The 22,131-nt window shown below is 31.8% G+C and overlaps 3 protein-coding genes across 9 annotated transcripts; all 3 read right to left on the bottom strand.

Annotated features, from left to right (window-relative positions):
- Positions 1–80: 80 nt before the first annotated feature.
- On the bottom strand, positions 81–6,243 carry LOC105206537 (proclotting enzyme). Of its 3 annotated transcripts, none has more exons than XM_039459661.1 (7): positions 5,803–6,243; positions 5,329–5,389; positions 3,734–3,964; positions 3,183–3,348; positions 2,179–2,874; positions 1,093–1,463; positions 81–622 (listed from the first exon to the last, which is right to left on the bottom strand). In XM_039459661.1, exons 3-7 carry the CDS (start codon positions 3,941–3,943, stop codon positions 341–343), a joined length of 1,725 nt encoding a protein of 574 aa, XP_039315595.1. In that variant the 5' UTR covers positions 3,944–3,964; positions 5,329–5,389; positions 5,803–6,243; the 3' UTR covers positions 81–340. The 3 variants fall into 3 exon arrangements, with proteins under 3 accessions (XP_039315595.1, XP_039315596.1, XP_039315597.1); XM_039459662.1 differs by lacking the exon at positions 5,803–6,243 and adding an exon at positions 5,547–5,785; XM_039459663.1 differs by lacking the exon at positions 5,329–5,389.
- A 3,695-nt stretch (positions 6,244–9,938) lies between these two features.
- Positions 9,939–12,069, bottom strand: LOC105205091. Its single transcript, XM_039459664.1, has 2 exons — positions 11,587–12,069; positions 9,939–11,030 (listed from the first exon to the last, which is right to left on the bottom strand). The coding sequence occupies exon 2, from the start codon at positions 11,013–11,015 to the stop codon at positions 10,191–10,193; it is 825 nt and encodes a 274-aa protein (XP_039315598.1). The 5' UTR covers positions 11,016–11,030; positions 11,587–12,069; the 3' UTR covers positions 9,939–10,190.
- Positions 12,070–12,601: 532 nt separating this feature from the next.
- LOC105205050 (serine protease gd) lies at positions 12,602–20,939 on the bottom strand. 5 transcript variants are annotated; one of them, XM_039459657.1, is made up of 10 exons: positions 20,188–20,939; positions 20,023–20,083; positions 18,423–18,650; positions 17,876–18,041; positions 17,104–17,535; positions 16,023–16,390; positions 15,290–15,560; positions 13,851–14,171; positions 13,364–13,737; positions 12,602–12,970 (listed from the first exon to the last, which is right to left on the bottom strand). In XM_039459657.1, exons 1-10 carry the CDS (start codon positions 20,241–20,243, stop codon positions 12,701–12,703), a joined length of 2,547 nt encoding a protein of 848 aa, XP_039315591.1. In that variant the 5' UTR covers positions 20,244–20,939; the 3' UTR covers positions 12,602–12,700. The 5 variants fall into 5 exon arrangements, with proteins under 5 accessions (XP_039315591.1, XP_039315590.1, XP_039315593.1 ...); XM_039459656.1 differs by having other exon boundaries at positions 17,104–17,547; positions 20,188–20,938; XM_039459659.1 differs by having other exon boundaries at positions 17,104–17,547; positions 20,235–20,937.
- Positions 20,940–22,131: the final 1,192 nt, after the last annotated feature.

Raw genomic sequence — 22,131 nt, 5'->3', positions numbered from 1 at the left:
GATGAGGCGTTTAATAAGTTAAATTAATATATGCGAAACATTGAATAAGAGAAAGAGAGAAAAAGAAAAAGTGTATTATAGCACGTGTTACGATAAGATTTATTCTTAATTATTTATAAACCTACAATAATAATACGATAATTACATTATATTACTTTATACGTTTCATTTTACTATTGTGATAAATGCATTACGATACGAGAAATTACCGTAAAAAGTCAAAAATAAAATCTTGTAAATTTAATTTTTACATCATTTGCGTAATTAAATGCCATGGTTTTTAATAAATCTTACATAATAAGATTGCCGACTAATACATCTTGCGTTCTGAGGCAAGCGATTACTGATTACTGTAAGGGTAGATCAGCTGTTGAATCCAAGGTAGATACTTGGCGACGTCAGCAAAAATGACGAATTTGGTAGGATCGCATGTTCCTATGGGTCCATTGCTTATCGTTAGTGAAACGACGCCGCGTAAGTGAAAACGTTGCAAAGTATAGTCAAAAATCATCAGTCCGCTTCCGCTGTCACCACTGCAAGGAGTGCTTCCTGACAAACCGGCGCAAAAGGTGCGATCAGATGTGGAATCGTAGTAACTCTTGTCATTATTAAGGCAATCCATCTATAATTTGTGAAATTACGTCTAATTTTCATCATTTGCAGTAGTTGATTTTATAAATGATAATGGTAAATCTGATTCGACATATCTCCCGACATATCGTTAACATCTTGCGTTACTTTAAGAACTTAATGAAAATTCGTTTTTACCGTGCGATTGCACTCAATGATTTATAAAGAATCGTCGCGCAATATACGCATTAAATAATAATTTCATAACAGTAATTAATTATGTAAACGTACGAGTACATAACTGTACAAACATAGCAAAATTAAATAGAGTATTGAGCGTCGTCGTTGTAAAAATTTCTAAGCATTTTTCTTTCACGATATAAATCCGATTTTGTTGTCATCATGTATTCTCACATGTCAAATGTTTCATTTTTAGAGAATCTCGCTTATTAATTGAAATTCAACGTGTACGTCGATCAAATTCACGAAAAATGAAAAATCAGTTTTCTTGATGGTTCTTACCCGGCTGACTATCTTCAGCTTCGCCAACCGTGGATCCTCAGTGAAACGATTATTGTCTTCATCAAGACCCCAACCCACAACATATCCCATTTGACCGATGGTACGTTCAATATTGGTTGCACCGGACCACAGGCAAATAGGTTTGATGTAGACGTTATAGTCGACGGTTTCCCTGAGTTTTAAAATCGCCAAATCAGAATCGCCGGTGAAAGAATGCGCGTAGTGGGGATGGATCGTATAGTTTGCGACCTCGCGATTCGTGGATTCCTTTTCACGCCAATGGGTCAAATTAAATCGACCTAAGGCCACTATTAACACATTAGGGGGAAAAGTGTCGTTGCTATTCAAGTCCAACTTCAGGCAATGCGCCGCTGTAAAAAGAAAATGTATGCATGAAATACATTTTTTATAATCCCCACTCTTTGTTGGGAAACAGTACAAGAAAAGAACAAAACAGTCAATAAGGTAACCGTACCTTATATATCCTACCTGATTTTTGCTAATTTTTTATTGAGTCTAAAATTAAAAACTAATGGTCAGATTTAAGGTAAGGTACATTTCTAAACATTAATTTAAAGTATGAGACAATTTCAAATATTTAAGTGTTGCAGTAAAGATTTTTAAAAAAAGAATTAACTATATATTGGATATATATGTTACATAATATGGTTTAATTGTATTATTTGTTTTTTTTTCACAAGAAGTATTCAAAAAATAAATAACAAAGTGTTACATTCATAAGTTTGTTAACATATTAATATATAAGAGTACACAAAGAAACTATTTTCGTCAATAATCCATTAAGTAAATAATTGACCTGTCCTAACTTTTCTCGCTTAAAACTATGTCTCATGAATTGGAATTTATTATGTCGATTCAAATTTATGATTTAAAGTACTAAAAGTACTGAAAAAACATTATAATTGATGTGAGTATACTCATTATTGATCTAGGCCATTCTAAGCTATACGTAGGTAGAAATAAATCTGTTGCGATCTAAGGAAGGAAGTCAACATAACATAAAAAGCTCACATTGTTTGACACACAGAATATTAATAATATAGGATTTTTCTTATATTAACATACCTGTTAAAATATGTTGGTTCGTCAAGATACTACCACCACAACGAAAGTCGAATTCAATCCGTTTGTTAGCAACGAAGAGTGCCACTAGCCACGGCCATTGACCTGGCGATATCTTATCTCCGTTAACAACCAGATACTTTGGATGTCCAGATCTACTGCTGACACCACATTTGTAATTTGAGTTCGGCGCCGGGATCCATTTCATCAAGAATGGATTCTGGTTAATTCCCGGAGAGAGGGTGACATTAGTAATTATCTTCTGAGTAGTTGGCTGACTTATTGGTGTCGGTTTCGGAGTTTGAGGCCAGAAAGTTGGTCTCGGAGGTTGAGGCCAGAGAGTCTGTCTCGGAGTTTGCGGCGAGGTAGTCGGTCTCGGAGTTTGAGGCGAGGGAGTTGGTCTCGAAGTTTGAGGCGAGGGAGTCGGTCTCGGAGTTTGAGGCCAGAGAGTCGGTCTCGGAGTTTGAAGCCAGAGAGTCGGTCTCGGAGGTTGAGGCCACAGAGTCGGTCTCGGAGTTTGCGGCGAGGGAGTCGGTCTCGAAGTTTGAGGCGAGAGAGTCGGTCTCGGAGGTTGAGGCCAGAGAGTCGGTCTCGGAGTTTGAGGCGAGGGAGTATATCGTCGTGGGATCTTGTCTGGCAATGTGAGAGTATGTTCCAACGTGATAGTAATTATGATATCTTCAGTTGCTGAAACAAAATCTGACAAATATCACAACGCTTTTGTGAGAATATTTTAGATTTTGTGTGTGTGTGTGTGTGTGTGTGTGTGTGTGTGTGTGTGTGTGTGTGTGTGTGTGTGCGCGCGCGCGCGCGTGTACGTGGGCGTGTACGCGCGTTGAGTAAGCTTTATCTTTCAATGTATCTTTGCAATCTCAGTAAATTATGGATAATCGGACGCAAGATAAGAATTTGTAACTTGAAAGAATGAATATCTGTAACTTTTGCTCCTGTTCCCTCGAACATAACATTTATATCAAGCAAATCCTTCAATCAAATATAATATTCACCTTTATGATCTGAACAATATTGTTGGTCATTGAACCATATCCCGGTCACTGTCGGAATTACATGGCGTAAGGGAAAATGAACATAATACAACAAATTCTTGTCCTCATAAACAGCTTGAGCAGATTCCTCTAGTGATCGTGCCAATTCCAAGTGACCAACATATTCCTGAAACGTATCGATGATCGAATTTTGTTTATTTATATAAGAAGGTGCTTAAAGATTATCATAAAATGTGTTAGTAAAAAATTATTTTTTATATACACTTAATATCTAATTAAACTACACTTTCTTAAAAATAATTAGTTTTAGATCGGTCATTTTCAAGTATATCCTCACATGTATAAGGCAAAAGAATGCTTTACTTCTTTAAAATATTTTTTTACAAACAGCATGACTTTATATCATTTTGTTTCAGAAATGCTTCAGCAAAGAAACTTTTGGTCATTATTACATGTGCTAAAAATTATTAGAAATTATCTCCGTTAACTACAAACTTGTGTGTGCATTCTTCTCTTTTACACACCATTAATAAAAAAGAAAAAATACTTACTGAAGGCAACTCTGCATTTATTTGAAAAGCTATTTTCAATTGGAGATCACCAGTTTTTGGTGGGGATTGAATTTCGATCTGTCCCATTACTTCGTCTGTTCCAGGTTTTGATATAAAAGTGAAGTATTGAGGACACGGAGATTTCTGTCCTTGTACTAGTGTGCAAAGTAACTGCGGCAGCAACGCAATCAAGATGCACAGCTTAGCCATTTCGTGAGGATCTGTCACAGACTTTAGAAAATACATAATTTAGAAATAGTTATTTTTATAAATCGCATTTTTAATAGTTTAATTAATAATTTTTGATATAACTATTTCAATCAAAGTGATTACTGGATTCTTTTTATTTAGAAACAAATTTTTTGAGCGTCTTAAAAAGATTTAAAAAAAATAGGTAACTTTTTTCAAGGAAAACTTAGAAATACAAGTTTATTATGTAAATACGATTATAAGATTGACATTTACATAATAAGATTAGAGAACAGGATTCGGATTCGCAGTGTAATATGATTTATTACTATTTACCATAAATGACTAGGAAAACTGATAAAACACGCAGATAGCTCGAATTTTGAGTAAAATGTCATGAATTGCTATATTATATGATAAACTGTTATTTGTAAACATAATATAATACTGTATGTTCATTAATAAAGAATTAGAATCACAGTTTCTTGACAATAAATTACTAATTTTTCTTTTTATTATATTTTTTTGCAGTTGTTCAACATTTGAAGAAGATCGTCAATACTGATATACCACTTTCATCCTGGATTTTGGGACATATAAAATTATATCATATTATTAATAATGTACTCATTATTATTTAAATTGCGTAATTTACAAAACAAAATTAAAAGAATATTATTTTTGTATTTCAAGATTTTTATTTTATACAGAAAAAAGTCACAAATATGTGAAATATGGTTTTTCATGTTTTTAATTAATTATTTAAGCAGATCATGTTTTTGTGTTAATAAAATGCAATGTTTAACACGCAAGTTTTCAAGAAACAAAGAGTGTTATTTTAAGACATTTATAATATGCGATAAATAATTCAGTAGATAATACTTGTTTCTAAATAATTTAACAAACAATAGAACGCTATCAAGATCGGATCGGTCGATTTGTACGTTTATTAGTAAACACTATGCTCATAATTCTCGAAGGATCAATGATTTATCTATGTGTATGTCACATGTGAATAAGTCAACAAAAATAATAATTTTGCTTGTATAACTTCAATTACTTTCCAATTATACATTTCTGTTTTAACGACTACAGTATTTCAAATCAATGAATCATATTTGTAGCTTAATTGTTCAATTGCAAACTGTCACAAGAATTATACAATTCAAGTTTAACAATCTGGCCAAACAACCAGTTCAGACGAAAAGAATCTTTAATGTGAAACTATTTAGGAAAGAGAAATTATTCTACAGATTCACGCTGAGAACGACAGACATTTAAATCATTATGTTAATAAACAGAAAGTTTAGGATGTTAATAACAAACATGTACATTTGATAACAAATATATATGCGTATCCAATCAATCGGATAAAAAAAAACAATTATTTTAATGGCACAACTCACTTTTTCAAAAATTTGCCGTTTCGTGTTGAAGAACACTCTCTTCGTCAAAAAGATATCCACTCTGAATAGCAAACAAATATTTATTTAAAATCACGTTTTCAGTTACGTTTTAATTACAATTAGAAAGAGAACAATTTCATAAGGCAAACATCAACGCACAATACTACGCACAAATCAAAATATTTTGAACATTCTACGAGTACATATTTATCTTGCACCTTGATCATTTAGTAGTCGTTGAACCGGTAGTGGTGGATCACACAAAATCACCGTTTCATTAAGCGAATTTTATTTTTATTTTATTATTCCGCTTTATTACATTGTTTTGCTATCAAAACGTTAATACTGTTTATCGCGTTTTTATTGGAATATTGTATTACATTTTCTTATGAACCACTAGAATATATATTTACGTGTTGAATTCTTCTTCAATAACTTCTCGTTTACATATTCTTATTTATTATTTATTCTTACATATTTCCGAGGCACTTTTTTTGAGGCACTTTTCGGCGAATCACTCTGGAGCGCTTTCTGATGGTTCAAAGTCCCCGGATTCAGATGTGCAAGTCCTCGGAGTTATGCCCACGATCTTGTCAAACCTTCACGAGACTGAGCCGTTTTCTACCGACTCGAAACGGAACACAATTTCCACGTCAAAGACGTGGTCGGATGCGGTAGTAGGGACACCGCGAGTCGAGACAATCATGAGTCGAGTCGTATCATTCAACTTGTACGAGACGATTCGCAGAATACCTTGACGAATGCAACAAGGAAAATAGAAGTTAAGTGTACTCGGAGCATCCTCTCCTTCTGGATGATATCGCGCGAAAAGGAAGAAGATCGGGGAATCCGTAAACGTACGTTCGATGAATCACGTTCAGGCTACGTCTGTCACTTCGCCATCATCGCGGCTGTGATTAAAGCGAAACCGAAGACTTATTAGTGTACTTTTTCAATGACGCGCGTATTCAACTATGTTACGCAAGCGCACGTTTGAAAAATCATTATCGCACAATAATTTTTCTTTATTTTTCTTTTTTCTTGTTTTTATTTTTCTCGCTACTTCATCTTTTACTTCCTCTTCTTTAATATCTGCATTTTATTGGTCTATAATGCTAATTCGTCATCTGTGATTAATCAAAGAATTAAATTCTTTAGTTAGTCATATGCCTTTTAAACTGGGTGTGTGCCAGAATCTACAAAAGTACAATTTTTTTAGTATCTTGTTTGAAAAGATTTTCCAATTATTTTCGATTTCAAATCTTGTTTCAAACGATAGTTTGCTTTCTTTTTTTTGTATAAAATGTATGTGTTTATTTTGTTAAAAAAAAACGAAAGAATATTGCATTCTGCTCTTGAAAAAAAAAATGAAAAATTTTGAGAGCGTTTCTTATGCAAAGCAGAGAACACGTTAGTACATTTTTTGGAATTGCCCATTGCTCAAACTGGTTTGCAGCAAACATTGATGAAGAAAAGAAGGACGAAAAAAATAAACACAACAATATGAATGTCCGTCCCAAGTGGTTCGATGGGTTATCGAGAAAAATTCGAGAAATTCCGAGACACGTCAATAAAACGCGCTTCACGTTACAAAAAATTAGAAAACGAAGAGATGCAACCATCACAAAAATAGCTTTCACCGTGTAAAAATAGCAAACTAGAAAAAATAAATTATCAAAATACCTCAATTACACTGGATCCACTTTTGATGGAATACTTTTAAAAAATAAAAATTTGATAAAATAAATTTTTAGTGTATATTAATAAAAATTTTATATATTTTTATTATATATATATATATGTATGTCAAAACAGATTATTTTTTTAATTTCTACATAAAATTTTAATGTTTTTATTATTAAAGAGGTATCAATCTTAAAAGTTAGTTTTTAAGATTGATACCTTTATTTTAAATATAATATAAATATAATATTACATTATATAATATTATTTAAATATAATATTATTTAAATATAATATTACAGAAAGTAAAATCAGAATGTATAAAATATTAATCTTGTGTGAATTTTTCTATTTTTGTTTGTAAAAATAGGTATAGATTAACGCGAATATTATTATTTAAAAATTTTACATTATCAAGAAAGAAGTTAGTGCCTTGTAACTCTAAATCATTTTTTTTACGAGTTTCGGTGTAAAAGATATATCTACTGTTCAGGAAAATTGTAACTCAAAAATTAATCTATATATTACAATAATATTATTAATATTAATAATTACACACAACGTTTTATTACAGTGATAATTATAGCAAAATGTTTCACGATTTTAAAGTTTATTTAATTCAAAGCCTCTAAGAAATTTTTATTCTTTAAATGTAATTTGATTTTTCTTTATTGACGTCACCGTTCACACGTTTTGCATCGCAATATTACTGTACGCGTCACTATGACGTCTGTTAAATATTCTTGGAAACTTTCTTAAAAATCTCATAGACTTCATTTGCCAGTGTGACGTTCCTAAAAATATCTTAAAGTATATAATTTTCTCATTGAATTGTATTATGTAGTTAGTATAGATTAGTGCTAAGTTAATAAAATAATTGTAATTTTCCTTGCATAATAGACTGATCGGGATTTTTTTTATATATAATAAATAAATTGTAATAACATAGTCAAAGAATTCATAGCAGGCAGGTATAATACTTCGCATTGATGCAAAGATCAAAAAGTTTTAATAAATCCTGAAAGCTGTTCATTGTAATTTTACATAGTAATAGTAAAACGTAATCACAGAAACATTGACACATAAATGAGATATCTATTATATTTATTGAAACATATCTTGCGTTTAAAATAAAACATAAAGTCATGTTTATTTTTAACAAGTAATTTTTATAAGTATATACATTTTTATTTTAAAGCATATTCGCTTTAATTCTTTTAATATAATTTTTGTGTCAGGTTTACAATCAGGTGGAATACGTCTTAAATAATTTGATTAATTTTCTTCTACGTGGTCAATACTGATTCTAAGAACATCATGCGGAAGAGACAGTCGTAAACAATCTTTGGATATTTCGCGTCGAATATTCAATCATTTTACAAAATTTATACAACTTCTCATTACGATGTACATCTTTGCAATTATGAAGATACGAGAATAGAAATGATTTAATAGTACAGACAAATATCCCGGGAATAGTCAATAGAAGAAGATTATTACTGTTTACATGTGTATGTGCGCTATTATTCATATTATTGTTTTTATTATAACAGAGTTATACAATGTGCCTAAAATCAATCAAATATCTTTTTTAAGCAATTCCCAGTAAATTCTTTTCTTAATTGAAATTTATTATTTCTTATTACTCTCATAACCTTCAGTTTATAATACATATATTTCAATCAAAGTTAAAAATATCTTTGTTACTAAATATTAAATTACAATCAAAGTAAAGTTTATTCTAAAAATAAAATTTTATTTTTATTAATAGTTTTTTAAAGATTCAATAATCAACGTGTATATATTTACATACAATTATAAATGCACAAAATATATTTAAACATCATATACATATAACAGATCATAAGTGATTTACCAACATGCTTGAGAAGTAGATGTGGCTACGTAGTTCATCTTCACTTTCTCAGTTGGCGGTAGTATACAGGAAGTTTAAGAGATTCGTGTTGAGATGGCTTTTAAATAAGTTTTGATTTTTTTATTTAAACTATTAGAATTATAAATATAAAGTTTGGTATAGTTAATGATATTTAGATAATATTTATAACTTTTTTCTTTATTTCTTCTTTATTATTTAAATGTTAATTGCAAGCTATTTGGTATATTTTTGCTTCTGTAACTATCTAGTAAATATCGACAATTGCAGATCTTCAGTTTGTGAAACATTATTAAAATCAAAAAAATTTTTAATTTTCTTATATTAAATGCAAAAAAATATAAAAACTTTAGAGATATTAATTTGAAGAGTAACTTTTTTCGATATTATTATAAATATACATGCAAAACCGTGGGATAGTCGATTTAGTCGTTCCCGAGATATCATTGATTATTTCAAAATTTACTAGTAAAAACAATTGAAAATTTTGCTTATAATTAGAATGAGAATAATAATAAATTAGTGATATACACTCCGAATCTTCTATATCATCATAAAAAGGATTTTTTTTCATCTTTGAACACTATTCTTTTGTAACAAAAAATAAGTTCTATTTAAATAATTATGGCATTTAATAAATCTGCTTGATTCTTGCCGCCAATACGTCAATAGATTGTGTTTGACAGATTTGTTCACTTTTTATCTTTAGACTCGTTGGCAAGTTAGCTCAGTTTCTGTCGACAATCTAATAACAGTAGATTTTTATTTTTACTAGTATCTTTTGAAATCTTAATAATCTTATCAATAATACATCCTATGTCAATATTTCTGCCTTTCTGCCGAAAGATTTTCTATAGTAAATAAAATCTGTTTTCAACAAACTTGGCTATCTAAGCTGCCAACATATTATGAACATTTTATTCGTTTGGACTACTTCACACATATATATATATATATATATATATATATATATATATATATATATTTTTTTATATTATTTAAATAACATGTATCATAAAATTCTTTCAGCAACTTAAAATTTTATAAAATCGTTAAATAGAAAAAGACAGCAAAAAATAAATTAAATATTAGTTGCCGATAAGTGAGTATAAAGAAACAGATTTGCGTAAAAAAATGCACAAACAATGAATGCCATCAAGTTTTTCGGGAACCGTACTAACAATAAGTAGATACCTGGTTCTACCTCACGTTAAATAAGGATGCGCAAAAGGATTCCGAAGTACGTACACAGGGCGAACGTTTTATTACAGTTTTCATCCGCAGATTAGTACTCGAAGGGGAAGAATTGCTTCATGACATCCGATAGATCCGTATTATTCTGCTGGATCATAGACAGAAACGCGATACCATCTTTTGATCTAGAGATCATTCTATCCCGAGATATCAGCAGGGTGTAGTTCAAAATGTTGTTCTGAAAGAAGTCGGCAAATTCAGCGGATCCTCGACACTCCGAGGGCCTTCGTAGGAACGGCAACAACACGTTGGCGGCTATCAGCGTCTCGTTTTGCAGGGGCAGACTGAAGATTACGTTGGCGATCAGCGCGTACGGATCGGATGCCAAGTTGAAACCGGTCAATACGTGCTTGCCTTGCGATCGTAGATGTTCGACGAGAAGCACGACCGATTCTCTCACCTCCGCCGTCGCTTCGGGTATCCGCAGATTCGCCAACATGTATGCGATCAGTTCAGAACGCGGAGAGATGACTTTATCGTAAATCAACGTCACCGTCTCGCCGATAATCTTCGGCCAAGGTCCTTTGACGTCTTTGATCGGCGTGTGGTAGGTCAGCAAAGAAGCTGCTTCCTTCAATTCTCTCAAGGGGATCTTCTCCAATGGATCGGCCTTCAGCGGTCCGAAAGTAGGTCTGTAGATCTCGTCGGCATCCAGAAGACCTTCCGACAGGGATCGTCGTATCAAGGATATTGCCGGAAGAAGATACTCAGGCAAATGGTCCTCCATGGATCCGAAGATATTGTACAACTGCTTCGCGATAGGCGCGTACGTTATGGAAGGTAAAACGTCGAGAAACTCGAGCATTGAACCTCCATTTTTCAAATAATCCTCGATTACCTTTACGGAGTGGTGCATCTCATAACTCTGTATCTGTAAGAATCGAAAGTAAGTGGAGAACATATCGCACAGATTTTGACGTTGCGCCAAAATGAAATACTACTTTACACATCTCTCAAAAACAATTATTATTTAAAAACAATAAAAGCACCACAAAAAGTATTACTTACTACTGGATTTAATAACGAATTCGGCTGGAGTGTACTATTAATGCACGTCGTACACTGATATAATTTAAGTATAAAAATAGAATTCAAATATCTCGATTAATAAAATACATACTGAATTCTAGAATAAAGTATATTGAGAATTTTACACTTTAACTCGTTTATTTATAATAAACATATATCTTTACGTCGTTTTGTATACGACAGCTTTCATGTGCACTAGTGTCTCCAATCGAATTTGCTATAAAATTATTAAGATGGACAACATATGATTATCAACCGTTAAAATTAGAAGAAACTTGTACGTATTCGTTCAATTAACTTATTTCGATGATACATCTCCAATATCACACTCCTGGACCTTTTTTCGTATAGACGATTTCTTAAACTTACGTTTTACTTATCCTAAAAGCGAAACTTACTGGCAACTCGTGAAGAACTTTTCCAAGATTATGCTTCAGACTTGCCGCCGTTTTTAACTTCAGCGTCAGTTTTCTTTATAGAGACAAAGAATATCCTCCGGCATCGTCTAATTTAGACGATTTTGTGAGGATAAATCCGAATAGGTGGATCAGTATACCGCAATGGAGCCACATTTTCTGCATCGAGAGCTGATTCAATCATACTGTCGACGGTGTCAAATTGAAAAAATATATATAAAGTATTGTTTGAACTTGTGTGAACAATCGTAAATTACTTTTGTTAAAGCGTACGGGTGCGATAGCGCGAATTGAATCTCTGCTATCGGGAGCGATATAAAGATTCGTGATTGCAGATGTGGGCAGCGTTAAACCGTGATCATGTCATGAAACTATCTGGTGAAATGTAATTTTTTTCTTTCTATTATTCTCACCTAATTATTATTTTTAATATATCAAAAAAGCGTAATAAATAAAACACACGTATTTATAAAAAAAAAGATTAATTTTAATTAATCTGTGTGTGTATTTTTAAATATTTTTTTTTAATTTACAAAATAGTGTATAGTACGAAAACGTATGTATGCGTATAGTTTAACCGTGTAATTTTATTTTATAAAAAACTTTTATACTTACATGTTAGACAACTAAAATTTATACCGTTAGAATAGCATACATTTAATGTAGTTGCATATAATGTAATTATGAATTAAAATTGCCAGCAATATATTTTTGTACCTTTTGTAATTTTTTAATGTAAAAAATTAACAAAACGATAGATTACATAATACAATATAGTGTAGAAAATTTCATAAGTACATCGATAAACATATTATAACACGTTATAATTGCGTTGTTACATGTTATAATATGATTTATTCTTAATTGTTAAAAATTCATAAAAACAGACAACTACATTTCATGCGTTTATATTCACATATTTTAATAAATTTTAATATTAACATTGTAATAAGTTCATTATAGCTATAGGAATCGTCATTGAAACTAAAACTTGTAATTTTCATCTTCACAGATATACAAGTGGTGTGACTTTGTTGGTAAATCTCCATAAGAAGGTTGTCGACGACATTTCGCGTTCCGCGATGCGAGATCAGCGTTAATTGGAGATCTGTACCAAAATCCAGGATATATATTTGGCCACGTCGACGGACACGAAGTATTTCGTAAAATCGCACAAACGTGCTGTGTTAAGCATCGAACGTGAAACGATACCACGTAACAGAAAACGGCGACTGGTATCGTCGTAAATCGCTAATCCGCTCCCGCTGTCACCGTTGCAAGGACCTGTCTCGTTTAGCCAACCAGCACAAAAGGTGCGCTCCGAAGTTAAACTCGCGAATGTAGTGTCGCTACGAAGACATGTCTCCTGTAATTTGATAAAAATTCACCTATGTTGCGTGATCGATGATCGAGCTTATCGGTTCGGGCGCATTCGTCAATTCCACCTGAGGGGTGTAAAGACTTTGACAAATCTATTTGTTATGGGCACATGCAGTAAATATTGTTATTGACAATGCCACATTAACAATAATCTACATAACTACTTAACTTAACGAAATCAAATAAAGACCTCACGTCATTAATAATGCAAAAATCTCCAAGCATTTTCCTTCCGCAATATAAATATTACGGACTTGTCATCAAGGTGTCATCCCACATTTCGGGTATTTGGTTTTCAAAAACTTTTATTTGTTGAAATTTAACTTATATGCCGATCGAACAGCGATAGAAAATTAGCTCACTATTAATTTAGTCTTACCTGCTTCACTATTGGCACTCTCACCATCCGTGGATCGTCAGTGTTTCGACGACCTGTCTCGTCTTCGCCCCATCCTACAACGTATCCCAACCTATTGACAACGTGCTGAATATCAGTTAAATTATTGGGCCATAGACAAATAGGTCTAATGGAATTGCCATATTTGATGGGCCTCCTGAAGATCAAAATCGCCAAATCAGAGTCGCCACTTAAAGAATGCGTATAGTCAGGATGAATCACATAGTTCGCGACCTCTTGATACAGGCTACCCCTTTCACGCCGATGGGTCAAATTAAATCGTCCCAAAGCCACCAGTAATGCATAGGGAGGCCAGGTTTCGTTGCTATCCATGTTTATTTTCAAACAATGCGCCGCTTTAAAAAGAAAAAGTAAATATGCATAAAATATATTTTATTATGTAGACATTCGAGACGCAGAAAGTATATTTAGCAATGTCGGATTGCTTTTCTTTAATTTTTTAGAGTACCTGTTATAACATGTTTGGTTGTTAAAACGGAACCACCACATTGAAACTGAAAGTTTTCTTCTAAAGTATTCGTAACAAAGATTGCTGCCAACCACGGCCACTCGCCTGGCTGTGTCAGAAATCCATGATAAGTTAACGGATTTACGATATTTAACTGAAACGGTTTACCGCAATCAGTATCATTGAATGACACTGGATTCAATAATGAGATGTTGCTCTCAAAGATAGGGAAATTAGGTGACGATTCTTGAGTGATCGAGTTTTCGCCTGATGAATATACGATTCTCTCTATCTCTTTAGTAGTTTGGACATCTGTTGTTTCTGAAACAAAATAAACCGTTGTAGTAATACTTTAATCTCATGTTATTTTAAAATAAGGAAAAAGAATTTTATTCTCTTTTAGGAAAAAAAATCTCAGAGAACACGAATAATCGTGAATTCCTTTTTTACATAAATATAGAAACGTGTGTAATAATAAAACAAATTTCAAATATTTCAGTAATCATTACCTTTGTATTTATCTTTGCTGCTTTTAAAAATTATGCACAATCAAATACAAAATATGAACTAATTTGATGTATTCGAAAGAATGTATTGTAACTTTTACTTCTGTTTTCTGGAAATATATGACATTTGTGTAGCCCTTCAAGTAAATGTGTAACTCACCTTCATTGCAAAGTACTTTATAATTAAATATTATTTTAGTCAGTGTTGGAATCGGTTGACCCACCCAAAATAAACATGATACAACAAGGTTCTATTTTGTTGAACAGCTCGAATGATTATTAATATTGCATTAAAAGAAAAGAAATAATTTTATTGACACACTTAAATATTTTTTAAGACTTATAAAATAGTATAATGATGTAAAAAAGTATGCATGTAAATCTCATAGCCTTTCCTTATAACCCTTTCAATTTTATATGGATTTAGAAAAAAAAATATATATATATGTATATATATATATATATTAAACAGACAAAGCTTAAACGTTACAGATTTACATTTAACAGATTCCTTTCATTAACATAAATACGAATATTTTTTGTACTTTTATAATTAATGTAATTATAGTATAAAATGCATTGATTAGGCGTTTAATAAGTTAAATTAATATATGTGGAACATTGAATAAGAGAAAGAGAGAGAAAGAGAGAGTGTATTATAACACGTGTTACGATAAGATTTATTCTTAATTATTTATAAAGCTACAATAATAATGTGATAATTACATTATATCACTTTATACGTTTCATTTTACTATTGTGATAAATGCATTACGATACGAGAAATTACCGTAAAAAATCAAAAATAATTTTGTAACTTCAATTTTTAAATCATTTGCATAATTAAGTGCCATGGTTTTTAATAAATTTTACATAATAAGATTGCCAACTAGTACATCTTGGCAAGTTCTGAGGCAAGAGATTACTACTTACTGTACGGGTAAATCTGCTGTTGAATCCAAGGTAGATACATGGCGACGTCAGCAAAAATGGTGAACTTGGTAGATTCGTATGTTCCTATGGGTCCACTGCTTATCCTTTGTGAAGCGACGCCGCGTAAGTGATAACGTTGCAAAGCATAGTTAAAAATCATCAGTCCGCTTCCGCTGTCACCATAACTAAGAGTGCTTCCTGACAAGCCGGCGCAAAAGGTGCGATCAGATGTGAAATAGTAGAAACTCCTGTCATTCTTAAGGCAATCCATCTATAATTTGTGAAATTACGTCTAATTTTCATCATTTGCAGTAGTTGATTTTATAAATGATAATGGTAAATCTGATTCGACATATCTCCCTATCGTTGACATTTTGCGTTACTTTAAGAACTTAATAAAAACTTGTTTTTATCGTGCGATTGCACGCAATGATTTATAAAGAATTGCAATATACGCATTGAATAATAATTTCATAACAGTAGTTAATTATCTAAACATACGAGTACATAACTGTGCAAACATAGCAAAATTAAATAGAGTATTGAGCGTCTTCGTTGTAAAAATTTCTAAACATTGTTCTTTCACAATATAAATCCGATTTCGTTGTCATCATGTATTCTCACATTTCCAACGTTTTATTTTTAGAGAATTTCGCTTATTAATTGAAATTCAACGTGTACGTCAATCAAATTCACGAAAAATAAGAAAAACAGATTTTTTAACGGTTCTTACCCTGCTGACTATCTTCAGCTTCGCCAACCGTAGAACATCAGTGAAACGATAATTGTCTTCATCAAAACCCCAACCCACAACATATCCCATTTGATCGATGATATGTTCAAGATTGGTTGCACCGGACCACAGGCAAATAGGTTTGATGTAGTCGTTATAGTCGGTATCCCTGAGTTTTAAAATCGCCAAATCAGAGTCGCTGTTGTAATAATACGCATAGTCGGGATGGATCGTATAGTTTGCGACCTCGCGAGTCGTGGATTCCTTTTCACGCCAATGGGTCAAATTAAATCGACCTAAGGCCACTATTAACACATTAGGGGGAAAAGTGTCGTTGCTATTCAAGTCCAACTTCAGGCAATGCGCCGCTGTAAAAAGAAAATGTATGCATGAAATACATTTTTTATAATCCCCACTCTTTGTTGGGAAACAGTACAAGAAAAGAACAAAACAGTCAATAAGGTAACCGTACCTTATATATCCTACCTGATTTTTGCTAATTTTTTATTGAGTCTAAAATTAAAAACTAATGGTCAGATTTAAGGTAAGGTACATTTCTAAACATTAATTTAAAGTATGAGACAATTTCAAATATTTAAGTGTTGCAGTAAAGATTTTTAAAAAAAGAATTAACTATATATTGGATATATATGTTACATAATATGGTTTAATTGTATTATTTGTTTTTTTTCACAAGAAGTATTCAAAAAATAAATAACAAAGTGTTACATTCATAAGTTTATTAACATATTAATATGTAAGAGTACACAAAGAAACTATTTTCGTCAATAATCCATTAAGCAAATAATTGACCTGTCCTAACTTTTCTCGCTTAAAACTATGTCTCATGAATTGGAGTTTATTATGTCGATTCAAATTTATGATTTAAAGTACTAAAGTACTGAAAAAACATTATAATTGATGTGAGTATACTCATTATTGATCTAGGCCATTCTAAGCTATAAGTAGGTAGAAATAAATCTGTTGCGATCTAAGGAAGGAAGTCAACATAACATAAAAAGCTCACATTGTTTGACACACAGAATATTAATAATATAGGATTTTTCTTATATTAACATACCTGTTAAAATATGTTGGTTCGTCAAGATACTACCACCACAACGATAGTCGAATTCAATCCGTTTGTTAGCAACGAAGAGTGCCACTAGCCACGGCCATTGACCTGGCGATATCTTATCTCCGTTAACAACCAGATACTTTGGATGTTCAGATCTACCACATTCGTAATTTGAGTTCGGCGCCGGAATCCGTTTCGTCAAGAATGGATTCTGGTTAATTCTCGGAGAGAGGGTGACGTTAGTAGTTATCTTCCGAGTAGTTGGCTGACTTATTGATGTCGGTCTCGGAGTTTGAGGCGAGGGAGTCGGTCTCGAAGTTTGAGACCAGACAGTCGGACTCGGGATTTGAGGCGAGAGAGTATATCGTCGTGGGATCGTGTCTGGCAATGTGAGAGTATGTTCCAACTTGATAGTATTTACGATATCTTCAGTTGCTGAAACAAAATCTGACAAATATCACAACGCTTTTGTGAGAATATTTTAGGTTTTGTGTGTGTGAGTGTGCGTGCGTGTGTGCGTGCGTGTGTGTGTGTGTGTGTGTGTGTGTGTGTGTGTGTGTGTGCGCGCGCGCGCGCGCGCGCGTGCGTAGGCGTGTATGCGCGTTGAGTAAGCTTTATCTTTCAATGTATCTTTGCAATCTCAGTAAATTATGGATAATCGGACGCAAGATAAGAATTTGTAACTTGAAAGAATGAATGTCTGTAACTTTTGCTCCTGTTCCCTCGAACATAACATTTATATCAAGCAAATCCTTCAATCAAATATAATATTCACCTTTATGATCTGAACAATATTGTTGGTCATTGAACCATATCCCGGTCACTGTCGGAATTACATGGCGTAAGGGAAAATGAACATAATACAACAAATTCTTGTCCTCATAAACAGCTTGAGCAGATTCCTCTAGTGATCGTGCCAATTCCAAGTGACCAACATATTCCTGAAACGTATCGATGATCGAATTTTGTTTATTTATATAAGAAGGTGCTTAAAGATTATCATAAAATGTGTTAGTAAAAAATTATTTTTTATATACACTTAATATATAATTAAACTACACTTTCTTAAAAATAATTAGTTTTAGATCGGTCATTTTCAAGTATATCCTCACATGTATAAGGCAAAAGAATGCTTTACTTCTTTAAAATATTTTTTTACAAACAGCATGACTTTATATCATTTTGTTTCAGAAATGCTTCAGCAAAGAAACTTCTGGTCATTACTACATGTGCTGCAAATTATTAGAAATTTTGCATAAACTATAAACTTGTGTGTACATACTTCTCTTTTGCATCATTAATATAAAAGAAAAAATACTTACTGAAGGCAACTTTACATTCATTTGAAAAGCTATTTTCAATTGGAGATCACCAGTTTTTGATGGGGATGGAATTTCGATCTGTCCCATTACTTCGTCTGTTCCAGGTTTTGATATAAAAGTGAAGTATTGAGGACACGGAGATTTCTGTTCTTGTACTAGTGTGCAAAGTAACTGCAGCAACGCAATCAAGATGCACAGCTTAGCCATTTCGTGAGGATCTGTCACAGACTTTAGAAAATACATAATTTAGAAATAGTTATTTTTATAAATCGCGTTTTTAATAGTTTAATTAATAATTTTTGATATAACTATTTCAATCAAAGTGATTACTGGATTCTTTTTATTTAGAAACAAATTTTTTGAGCGTCTTAAAAAGATTTCAAAAAAAATAGGTAACTTATTTCAAGGAAAATTTAGAAATACAAGTTTATTATGTAAATACGATTATAAGATTGACATTTACATAATAGGATTAGAGAACAGGATTTGGATTCGCAGTGTAATATGATTTATTACTATTTACCATAAGTGACTAGGAAAACTGATAAAACACGCAGATAGCTCGAATACATTTTGAGTAGAATGTCATGAATTGTTATATTATATGATAAACTGTTATTTGTAAACATAATATAATACTGTATGTTCATTAATAAAGAATTAGAATCACAGTTTCTTGACAATAAATTACTAATTTTTCTTTTTATTATATTTTATTGCAGTTGTTTAACATTTGAAGAAGATTCGTTAATACTGATATACCACTTTCATCCTGGGTTTTGGAGCATATAAAATTATATCATATTATTAATAATGTACCCATTATTATTTAAACTGCGTAATTTACAAAACAAAATTAAAAGAATATTATTTTTGTATTTCAAGATTTTTATTTTATACAGAAAAAAGTCACAAATATGTGAATTATGGTTTTTCATGTTTTTAATTAATTATTTAAGCAGATCATGTTTTTGTGTTAATAAAATGCAATGTTTAACACCCAAGTTTTCAAGAAACAAAGAGTGTTATTTTAAGACATTTATAATATGCGATAAATAATTCAGTAGATAATAATTGTTTCTAAATAATTTAACAAACAATAGAACGCTATCAAGATCGGATCGGTCGATTTGTACGTTTATTAGTAAACACTATGCTCATAATTCTCGAAGGATCAATGATTTACCTATGTGTATGTCACATGTGAATAAGTCAACAAAAATAATAATTTTGCTTGTATAACTTCAATTACTTTCCAATTATACATTTCTGTTTTAACGACTACAGTATTTCAAATCAATGAATCATATTTGTAGCTTAATTGTTCAATTGCAAACTGTCAAAAGAATTATACAATTCAAGTTTAACAATCTGGCCAAACAACCAGTTCAGATGAAAAGAATCTTTAATGTGAAACTATTTAGGAAAGAGAAATTATTCTACAGATTCATGCTGAGAACGACAGACATTTAAATCATTATGTTAAAAAACAGAAAGTTTAGGATGTTAATAACAAACATGTACATTTGATAACAAATATATATGCGTATCCAATCAATCGGATAAAAAAAAAAACAATTATTTTAATGGCACAACTCACTTTTTTAAAAATTTGCCGTTTCGTATTGAAGAACACTCTCTTCGTCAAAAAGATATCCACTCTGAAGAGCAACCAAATATTTATTTAAAATCACGTTTTCAGTTACGTTTTAATTACAATTAGAAAGAGAACAATTTCATAAGGCAAACATCAACACCTACGCACAAATCAAAATATTTTGAACATTCTACGAGTACATATTTATCTTGCACCTTGATCATTTAGTAGTCGTTGAACCGGTAGTGGTGGATCACACAAAATCACCGTTTCATTAAGCGAATTTTATTTTTATTTTATTATTCCGCTTTATTACATTGTTTTGCTATCAATACGTTAGTACTGTTTATCGCGTTTTTATTGGAATATTGTATTACATTTTCTTATGAACCACTAGAATATATATTTACGTGTTGAATTCTTCTTCAATAACTTCTCGTTTACATATTCTTATTTATTATTTATTCTTACATATTTCCGAGGCACTTTTTTTGAGGCACTTTTTGGCGAATCACTCTGGAGCGCTTTCTAATGGTTCAAAGTCCCCGGATTCAGATGTGCAAGTCCTCGGAGTTATGCCCACGATCTTGTCAAACCTTCACGAGACTGAGCCGTTTTCTACCGACTCGAAACGGAACACAATTTCCACGTCAAAGACGTGGTCGGATGCGGTAGTAGGGACACCGCGAGTCGAAACAATCATGAGTCGAGTCGTATCATTCAACTTGTACGAGACGATTCGCAGAATACCTTGAAGAATGCAACAAGGAAAATAGAAGTTAAGTGTACTCGGAGCATCCTCTCCTTCTGGATGATATCGCGCGAAAAGGAAGAAGATCGGGGAATCCGTAAACGTACGTTCGATGAATCACGTTCAGGCTACGTCTGTCACTTCGCCATCATCGCGGCTGTGATTAAAGCGAAACCGAAGACTTATTAGTGTACTTTTTCAATGACGCGCGTATTCAACTATGTTACGCAAGCGCACGTTTGAAAAATCATTATCGCACAATAATTTTTCTTTATTTTTCTTTTTTCTTGTTTTTATTTTTCTCGCTACTTCATCTTTTACTTCCTCTTCTTTAATATCTGCATTTTATTGGTCTATAATGCTAATTCGTCATCTGTGATTAATCAAAGAATTAAATTCTTTAGTTAGTCATACCTTTTAAACTGGGTGTGTGCCAGAATCTACAAAAGTACAATTTTTTTAGTATCTTGTTTGAAAAGATTTTCCAATTATTTTCGATTTCAAATCTTGTTTCAAACGATAGTTTGCTTTCTTTTTTTTTGTATAAAATGTATGTGTTTATTTTGTTAAAAAGAAACGAGAGAATATTGGATTCTGCTCTTGAAAAAAAAATGAAAAATTTTGAGAGCGTTTCTTATGCAAAGCAGAGAACACGTTAGTACATTTTTTGGAATTGCCCATTGCTCAAACTGGTTTGCAGCAAACATTGATGAAGAAAAGAAGGACGAAAAAAATAAACACAACAATATGAATGTCCGTCCCAAGTGATTCGATGGGTTATCGAGAAAAATTCGAGAAATTCCGAGACATGTCAATAAAACGTGCTGCACGTTACAAAAAATTAGAAAACGAAGAGATGCAACCATCACAAAAATAGCTTTCACCGTGTAAAAATAGCAAACTAGAAAAAATAAATTATCAAAATACCTCAATTACACTGGATCCACTTTTGATAGAATACTTTTAAAAAATAAAAATTTTATAAAATAAATTTTTAGTGTATATATATATATATGTATGTCAAAACAGATTATTTTTTTAATTTCTACATAAAATTTTAATGTTTTTATTATTAAAGAGGTATCAATCTTAAAAGTTAGTTTTTAAGATTGATACCTTTATTTTAAATATAATATTACAGAAAGTAAAATGAGAATGTATAAAATATTAATCTTGTGTGAATTTTTCTATTTTTGTTTGTAAAAAGAAGTATAGATTAACGCAAATATTATTATTTAAAAATTTTACATTATCAAGAAAGAAGTTAGTGCCTTGTAACTCTAAATCATTTTTTTACGAGTTTCGGTGTAAAAGATATATCTACTGTTCAGGAAAATTGTAACTCAAAAATTAATCTATAT

The sequence above is a fragment of the Solenopsis invicta genome, chromosome 2 (assembly GCF_016802725.1).
Source record: "Solenopsis invicta isolate M01_SB chromosome 2, UNIL_Sinv_3.0, whole genome shotgun sequence".
Lineage (NCBI taxonomy): Eukaryota > Metazoa > Arthropoda > Insecta > Hymenoptera > Formicidae > Solenopsis > Solenopsis invicta.
This window is presented reverse-complemented; position numbering and strand designations above follow the sequence as displayed.